The 8,586-nt window shown below is 45.6% G+C and overlaps 2 protein-coding genes and 1 non-coding gene across 3 annotated transcripts in view; 2 read left to right on the plus strand and 1 right to left on the minus strand.

Annotated features, from left to right (window-relative positions):
* Nucleotides 1-1,039: 1,039 nt before the first annotated feature.
* On the minus strand, nt 1,040-3,501 carry LOC108498184 (cytochrome c oxidase subunit 7B, mitochondrial). The gene is made up of 3 exons (XM_017816588.1): nt 3,249-3,501; nt 1,792-1,916; nt 1,040-1,239 (listed from the first exon to the last, which is right to left on the minus strand). Exons 1-3 carry the CDS (start codon nt 3,283-3,285, stop codon nt 1,165-1,167), a joined length of 237 nt encoding a protein of 78 aa, XP_017672077.1. The 5' UTR covers nt 3,286-3,501; the 3' UTR covers nt 1,040-1,164.
* Nucleotides 3,502-3,553: 52 nt separating this feature from the next.
* On the plus strand, nt 3,554-3,670 carry TRNAL-CAA. Its single transcript has 2 exons — nt 3,554-3,591; nt 3,625-3,670. It is a non-coding gene; the product is annotated as a tRNA-Leu (tRNA).
* Nucleotides 3,671-5,376: 1,706 nt separating this feature from the next.
* MAGT1 (magnesium transporter 1) overlaps nt 5,377-8,586 on the plus strand; it is a 10,238-nt gene continuing 7,028 nt past the window's right edge. The window contains exons 1-3 of the mRNA XM_017814338.1: nt 5,377-5,490; nt 6,684-6,853; nt 7,710-7,827. Of these exons, the coding sequence (XP_017669827.1) occupies nt 5,392-5,490; nt 6,684-6,853; nt 7,710-7,827 (387 nt within the window). The 5' untranslated portion in view covers nt 5,377-5,391. The remainder of the gene's footprint in view (nt 5,491-6,683; nt 6,854-7,709; nt 7,828-8,586) is intronic.

Genomic DNA, 8,586 nt, shown 5'->3' on the forward strand with positions numbered 1-8,586 from the left:
CGGGGCGGCGCAGCCGCGGTCGCGATGGCTGTGGCCCTGTCGCGATGGCTGTGGCCCTGTCGCGACAGGCACCGCGGGACAACCGCGTGCCGGGGCTGCGGGGCCGCTCCCGCACTAAGGCTCGGCCTCGGGAGCAGCCGCTCCCAGCCCCGCACGGGGCCCGGCAGGGAGGGCTCGGCAGGGGCAGCAGCGCTCGGCGAGGAACCCCCGTTACAGTCTCCGAGGAGCGAACGCTGCCGTTTCACACATCTCCGCGGTATGAAAACCAGCACCCTGGTGCTTTGCAGGGATTCACACTGAGTCGGAGGTTTACAGAGTCTGCATACACCTCAAATCTATTTCCTAACAAATCTTGAGTGCCCACGGCCAGGTTGGACTGGGCTTGGAGCAACCTGGGCTAGTGGAAGTTGTCCCTGCCCATGGCAGGGGGTGGGACTGGCTGGTCTCTCACGTCCCTTCCAACCCAAACCATCCTGAGATTCTCTGATAATCAAGTACCAGCATGAACCAGTAACTGTTGTTTTTCCACCTCATTTCTCTAATAACTTTGACCCTACACAGAAGTTAAATGCAGAGGCAGGGGGTTGGAACAAGACGGGCTCCCAGGTCCCTTCCACCCCAAACCAGTCTGTGATTCCATAAGAGTTCACTAGGAAAGTCACATTTCTCAAAACTGCCTCTTTCCATGGAGCCTGACTCAAAATTGAATTTAGTTTCTTCACACCTCAGAGGCCACAGATGCAATTACTGGCAGAGTGATTCAAGACATAAGAGTCCTTCTGTTTTAAAAAAAGGGATCTCAGCTTTGTCATTACAAGTCAGAGGTAAAGGGATGTGCACTCTGCAGTGAGAATGCAGTGAGGTTGATTTACACACACATCTGACCAAGTGGCCAACTCAGCAAAGTTCTGGATTTGTCCTTAATCCACTGGTGAACTTTACAGGAACAACTGGGATTACCTAAAAGTACTTTAAATTTTTACGCTACTTCTTATACTTCATCAGACTCTGAGCATAGAGGAAACCTGGAAGAGCCAGACAGGTTTCTAGGTATGTTTATTAGACCAGGAATGCCACTGCACAAGTGGTAATCAGGAAACAAATGCCATTACAGGACCATTTTCTCAGTGAAAGTTCAGAGCAGTTCATTAGAAGCAGAGGCTGTTACTCCCTCCATTCTCTTGGAGTGATTCTGCCAACAGGTGACAAGCCCCACTCCATTCCGAGCTGTGTTAGCACCTGTAAGAGCATAAAACCCAAGATTACTAACTCTGAAATTAAGGAAACCTTCCAAAAGAGGGCTATTTCTATTGTTTTCAGTTTAGATTTTTTGTATTAGAACACAACACCTCATTAATTTTCTAATAAAGCAAGTGGAATATATTTATATTGAACAGTATTTAAATATTTCAGCTTTCTCTTTCAAAATACCCAGTTTTAGCACAAAGAATCTGGAATTTAAAATCCCATCACCATACTGGTATTTTAATCTAGAAATTTTTCTACTAAAACTCGTAGCTGTATAGGTTAGATATCCCAAGCAAAACAGAGATCAGTTGTGTTTCTCATACATTTTCAAATCGGGCAACAGACTGACACAGAAAGCCGTGTAACAACTCAAAATCAAGACATGAACTAACACAACTTTCACCTCTATCACATCCCTATCCATTTACAGCAGAAGCTCCTAAATTCTGACCACTTATTTCAAACAAGTAAGCCTTCATGAAACTTGATACCTTTGAAGTTTACAGCTGGAGTCACAACTGACCAGTGAAAAAACCAACTTACATATCCCCAGACACTGACGAAAACGGAAGCTCCACCAAGCAGGACCAAGGTTCCATATTTATCGTGGAAGTTCGGCTCATGCTTGCGATGAGCTTGTCTGACTGCAGTGTGCTGGATGCCACGAGCTAAGGAATGATAAAGAGAAGCACAGAAATCAACTAAAACACACACTCGAACCATTCACAGTCCTCATTTTCCACCAACAGAGAGGAAAGCATTAGCATTAAAAGACTAAAAAAAGCTGAAAAAAAAATTAATCTTTTGGACTTAGAACCCTGGAATGACTCAGAAACAAAGAATATGCACAAATCCTTTACTTTTTTTTTTTTTTTTAGCCCTCTCAATTTCTCACTAGAAAGTTATTTCTTATGTCTAATTCCAGTAAAAAAACCCCAATCCTCTGAGTTACCTTTTTCATCGATATGTTTTGTTTGGGCCTTCAGTGTGGAAGTACCTTTTTAAATATTACTGTTTCTCTCATAAAACATTTTGCTTAGCACATAACATTTTCAGATTTCCATATATAAATATCTATCCTGTCAGTATGGGAACTAATATAAGCATTTTCAGGATGAAATTCACCGTCAAATTATGGGGTTGAATATAGCAGGTATGGGTAACACCTTCCTCATTCTTTCAGCATTTTTTAAAGGAGGGGAGGGAGGTGAAGAAGGAAGTGGAAATAACTGTGGGCATGAAGTAAATAACAGAGAATAAAATACAAAAAGGTATCTCCAGATGATGTACATCATAAATGTACACTATAAAGGCTACATTTATTAAGGAGAAGACAACAGTGACGAATCACGCCAGCTACAAAACAGAGATATTGTTTATAGTTGTGTACAAAGTCTTTGATGAGATAGTGACGTGCATAAAGATAGACTTTACAAACTATAATCTTTTAGTTCCAAGTCAGTGGTCTGCATTTACCCAGCTATGAACAGAGAAGATGATGGCGATACACATCACGTTGCTACAGCCCTCGCGTGCTCTATGAGGCTGCACTAGGGTTTTTTAAAACATAAAAAAGCCTGAATATCTACCGAGACACGTTGAAGTGCAAACACCTAGGGCTAAGCACATCATGAACCAGGACCAGATTTTCGAGGACCAGATTAAGCACTGGGGAATCTGCATCACTGAAGAGGTGACTTTAACCTTGAGTTTAAGGGATGGGTATTGACTATGCTTTGTTCACCTCAGGTTACAAGATCCGGATGTGCCTCCAGTTACAAGAAAATAAATCGCCGAGGAAGGGAATCCAACTAGAGTCAGAAAGAAAAAAAAAAAAGCAGGAGGCGAAGGACGCCAGAGCCCCTGAGGTGCCCTCACAACCCTCCCGGGAGCGCAGCGAGCCGGGGGCTGTGAAGGACAGTCCTGACGGGGAAGGGCACAGACCCGGAGCAGACCCCCTGCGGGACCCCCCGCACCCCCAGAGCCGCCCCCGTCCTTACCGGCGAGGTTCAGCGCGGCCCTGGCCACGGGGAACATGGTGCGAGCGCAGCGCGTACCCTTCACGGCGCTGAAGAACAAAATGGTCGCGGCGGAAGTGGCGGCGGGCGGGGGCCTGTGGGTAACCCCGAGCTCCTCCTCGCGGCGGCCGCAGCTCCGCGGCCGCGACAAAGAGCGCGGTTACCCGGCGGCTCTGCGGCACCTCCCCGGCACGGACGGGCTCTCCGTAAGAGGCCGGAGGACACAGAAGCGGGCGCGGCCTTGAGAAGCGTGGTAAGGGAGTCCCGGTGGACGCAATCATCGCAGTGTCAGGATGGCCGAGTGGTCTAAGGCGCCAGACTCAAGGCGTTCCGCGCCTTCCCGCCGCGGGTTTGGGTGTTCTGGTCTCCGTATGGAGGCGTGGGTTCGAATCCCACTTCTGACACCCCTTTTTGTTTCTTATTTTTAAGGTGTGAATTTAAACGCATGAAAGTGCCGAGCTGCTAAAGCCAAGGATTTTAGTGCGAATAGAAATCAGAAATAATTTTCAGAATGTGCTCGAATAGACAAATAAAAGCATGAGTAAATCCCCGTGACTCTGGCGATTTGGTTTCAGAACCTTAACCCACCACACACCAGCTGAGGAATACTCCAGAGGGGTTACAATTTTAACAATATTTGTCACACGCAACCCAGCAAATACATGCATATATAAGATTAAGCAAGTGCATCTCTTTTGGGGAGCTACTAATTAAGCTCTGTGGAGTTTTATTCAACATTTCTTTTCTGGTCTTGGGGTTTTTTTTGGAGTTACTGATGTGCAAAAAAAAAAAAGTCAAAATTACAAAGTTACTGATGTGCAAAAAAAAAAGATGGGTGCCAAGAGGATGGTACTGGACTCCTTTTGCCGGTGCCCAGCGACAGGACGGGGAGCAGTGGCCATAAACTAAAACACAAGAAGTTCCACCTCAACATGAGGAAGAACTTTACACTGACAGTGGCAGAGCACTGGAACAGGCTGCCCAGGAAGGGCAAGGAGTCTCCCCTCCTGGACACATTCAAAACCCACCTGGACAGTTCCTGATGTTGCAAAATGTGGAATATGTAAAATTTCTTAAGCAAGGATGTTCTTTGATGTTTGATCTTTGGATACTTTTGGATACTTTCAAGCCTAATCAACAAGAAAGGAGATTTAATCCGTGAAACAGGGAGTAGCCAACAACCTGTAAGTGATGTCCACGTTAGAAAATTACTTGTTGATAGAATTGCATGGTTAAAGTCTAGGGCTGGACATGCTTCAATGACCTCAGACCTGTGGAGAAGTTAGCAAAGCTTTGGAAGAAGGATGTACCACGGATAGTGGGAACAAAGAATACAGAATTTACACAAGGCCACAAGGACATCTGGCAGAATTCCCAAGAAAAGGAAGAAACTAATAAACCCAACTCAGCAACTGTGCTGCATCAGCTCTGACTGGGTGAAAGATGATTGCGGCAGGGGCAGATCCTGGCCACCGACTCACAGACCACCGAGCTAAGAAACCCACCAACCCGAAAGAAGAGAAAAAATGACCATGTGGACTAATTAGCATGAGAAGTGAGAGAATAATTAACTAATATTAATTAATAAGAGACTATGTCACTTGTAGCCTCTGAACACTGATTCATTTCTTTGCTAAAATGTATAAATAGTAAAAAGTTTTGATAGCTGGGATGCTTGATACCAGCTGGTACCCAGGCTTGCACAACTCTGAAACAAATAACCAGTGTCTGTCCCGAGTGTGTCATTATTGGCTTGTTGCAGACTGGGTAACGAATCCGATTTTTGTGGACAACACTGTGTCACCTGCTCAGAACACGGTGGCGGGGGGTTGGACCGGACGGTGTGCAGCGCTGCCCCGCGGCCCCGGCCGGGCTGTGCCGGCTGAGGGGCGCTGGGCAGGGCGGGCTCGGGGGCGGTGCCGCCATCGCTCCCCTCCCTCAGGGCGCGCGCGCCCTCCCCTCAGGGCTCCGCCAATGGCGCGGCTCCAGCTCGCCGCGCTCCCGCAGGCTCAGCCAATGGGAGGCCGGTGCCGCGGCGCGTGCCGGCGGCTCGGCCAGTGGGCGCGGGGCGGGCGGGGCGGCACTGCCGGCGGGGCGGGGCGGAGCGGGGCGGAGCGGGGCGGCCATGGCGGCACTGCCGGTGCCGGTGCCGGTGCTCGCTATGGCGGCGCTGCTGCTCTTGGGCTGCCGCGGGCCCGGGGCTGCGGGCCAGAGGCGGAAGGAGGTGAGACCCCGCTGGGAGCCCTGTGGGCAGCTGCTGGGGCGGGTTCCCGCCGGGCCAGGGGGGCTCGGGGCAGGGCCCGGCGGGGCGGCCCGGCCCGGCCTCTCAGCGGCTCCCCGCCCTCAGGCGCGGCCGGCTTTGAGGGGAACCCGCGGGCGCGGCTGCGACCGAGTGTCTTTAATTCCAGGTTCTTCGGTTCTCGTTAGGAGCACTGTTCGAGTGTTGTCTTCCTCCTGCAGGGGATTTGGGGCGGAGAGGATGGGTGGTCTTTGCTTGTAATCACGAAGGTGCAATTTATTTCCACACTTTTGACTCCTAGGGTTTGGAAAGATCCCTCTGTATAAGCGTTTATATTTGTGTCAGTTTTATTTATATATATCTATATCTATTTAATCTTGTATAAGTTGTAAGTCAAAGAAGGGTAGTTTATTATTTTTATCATTATTATCATGGTGGGATTCTTGGGGTTGCCCTGTGCAGGGCCAGGAGTTGCCCTTTGATGGTCCTACTGGGTCTCTCCAACTGAGGATATTTTGTGATTTTTTCCACTGAAGTATTTATCTCAAGAAGGGTTTTAATAAAGAGTAGAGGAGTGCTTTATGGTAAATGTAACATTTGGGAGTCTGTCAGTCTAATACATCTTTGTATAATGTTATAGAATTGGTTGGCTCCTTTTTAAGGAATGTTTTAGTGTTGAGCACTCCTGAGTTCCTCAAATATGTTCTGAATCAATTTTTTTTTCCAGCAATGCTGAAAATGAGATGTTGAGCTTACTACTGTAGAGCTTCTGTCTCTGGGGTTGATTCCACTGCGACAAGTTTTGCAATCTGAAACAGTTTGATGCTTGGTTTTGAATAAATGCTGCGGAGGGATTGGGGCAGTTTGTACAGCTGAAAGAAATCTTGCAATTAGCAGCAGAAGGGAGGACTAGTGAGCTGAGGGACTTCACCAGCATGTGTCACGCTAAGTGCTTAACTCTGTGTGCATTACTAGGTGGCTGAGATCACGAATACTGACATGAGTGCCAAAAGCATCTGTGAATGCCTTCCAGAGTCTCAGTGAAGTCTCACATCCTCTGGCCCGTGTTGTTAGGAAATACAGTGCACATATTTGTTACACCAAATCTAAAAACCTTCGAGATTGTGCTTTGAGACTGGAGAAAAGAAACGATGATGTTTCTCTGACTTTATTTTCAGATGGTGTTATCGGAAAAAGTGAACCAGCTGATGGAGTGGGCCAGTAAAAGATCTGTTATCCGAATGAATGGAGACAAATTTCGACGCCTTGTGAAGGCACCACCCAGAAATTACTCGGTGATTGTGATGTTCACTGCTCTTCAGCCTCACAGACAGTGTGTTGTGTGCAAGTATGGGCTCCATTTAGTCGTAAATTAGAACTTGAAAGTCATCAGATGCTTTGTAGGAAATGAAATTTAAGAATAGGGTTGAACTTTCACATGTGTAGGAGAAATATAAATGGCAAGTTATAATAGTATTGTCTTTGAAATTTAATGTGTGGGAATATATGTGTAATGTGTATGTGAGAAAACAACATAATCTTTAGTTTTATCTCCCTCCCAAAATATAATCCCTGCATTGCAGAAACAGTATTTACACTGATAACTGCTGGAGAAAGACAGGGTGAAAGCTCAACTTTCCTGGCACGAGCTGCTGAAGAAATGTTCATAGAATTACTGCTGGCCATACAGCCTAAAAGTTGTTTGGGACTTATTTATTTACAGTTATAATTTCCTGGATCTTTAGCCATATTATGGCTTTCCTGTATTAATCTGGAGGTGGCAGAGGTCTGTGAGGGTGATTTTTATACCTTGTCAGTTGAAATTACTGGTTTGCCATCCTCTGACATGGAAAGGAGGGCACACCTGGCCGTGTTTTGGTGCTCTGTGGACAAACAAATCAGGAACAGCTGGGTTTCATTTCACATTTCAATTAGAAATTCCCTCTGCTTGTGGTCACGGACTCCACAGATCTCGCCCTTGCATTTGAAAAAGCAGCAGTGCCAAATGCTTCACCTGACTGTAGATGAGTGTTTGAGCTAAAACTTTTTCTTAAATCCTGAAAGTAAAACTTCCTTTTTAACAGTAGAAAACTGGGGGGGGGAATACAGCTATTAATAGAGTGGGTGGGCACAGCTACCTCAGCTTTATAACCTGTGTTCTGGACAAACCCATGATACAGCATCTCTCTTGCTGTGTTTTCCAGGCAAGCTGATGAGGAATACCAGATTCTGGCAAACTCCTGGAGATATTCCAGTGCATTTACCAACAAGATTTTTTTTGCTATGGTAGATTTTGATGAAGGCTCAGATGTGTTTCAGATGGTAATGTCTTTCTCTTCTAACATTGTTTTTAACTTGGGTTTTGGGCAAGAAGGTAAAGATGTATACAAAATCGAGTGTTACAGTAATTAAAGGAATGAAAGGTTAGAGGCTGCCACTCTCAGAATAGGAGAGCAGAGGACTGGAGCATGGAGTTGGCAGGAAAATTAGCAGAACTGACAGATCTGGAATAGGCACAAGGAATGGATTGGTTTCTCTGATTGTTCTTTTTTTCCCCTGAGTTTGTCTCCTGTAATTGTTAATGGAATTCTCCTGTGGTACGTGAAGAGCCAGGATATAAAGCACTGATGTAGTTAAAAACAGCTATTGCAATTTTTAAATTAGTAGAGAATAATAGATTAGGCTTTTGGTATGGTTTAACTAATTTCTTTTCAAGTACCCAGTCATTTTTCTCTTGTATTAACATTATGTTACCACATTTTTTCTAAATGTGTGAGAACATTCCATGTACACTTGGAATTGTAGGTCACATTAATAGTTCATTGTAGTCTTGTAGATGTTAATTTTTTTTTTTTAAGACATACTGATGTCTATTTAAAAGCTACATTTTAGGCAATGATATTTTAGGAAGTGGAAGCTTTTGGACTGGAGAGTTGAAGAGGGATGTCTTTTTATTATTCCTGTTAATTTTTTTCCTTAGTATTAAATTAAAAATGCATTCATCAAGGTATGGCCTTTATAGATTCGTAGAATCATGAATTCCTATTTTGCAGATTTCTTTATTAAAAGTAGAATTTAGAG

This window comes from Lepidothrix coronata, unplaced genomic scaffold (genome assembly GCF_001604755.1).
Source record: "Lepidothrix coronata isolate B3197 unplaced genomic scaffold, Lepidothrix_coronata-1.0 Scaffold2, whole genome shotgun sequence".
Taxonomy (NCBI): domain Eukaryota; kingdom Metazoa; phylum Chordata; class Aves; order Passeriformes; family Pipridae; genus Lepidothrix; species Lepidothrix coronata.

What these genes read in the sequence shown, in the direction of transcription:
- LOC108498184 (XM_017816588.1), bottom strand. Translation starts at nt 3,285, where the DNA reads ATGTTCCCCGTGGCCAGGGCCGCGCTGAACCTCGCCG. An exon ending in GGCCGCGCTGAACCTCGCCG is followed by an intron (nt 1,917 to 3,248) that starts GTAAGGACGGGG and finishes ATCATTCCTTAG; the next exon opens with CTCGTGGCATCCAGCACACT. An exon ending in TCGTCAGTGTCTGGGGATAT is followed by an intron (nt 1,240 to 1,791) that starts GTAAGTTGGTTT and finishes ATGCTCTTACAG; the next exon opens with GTGCTAACACAGCTCGGAAT.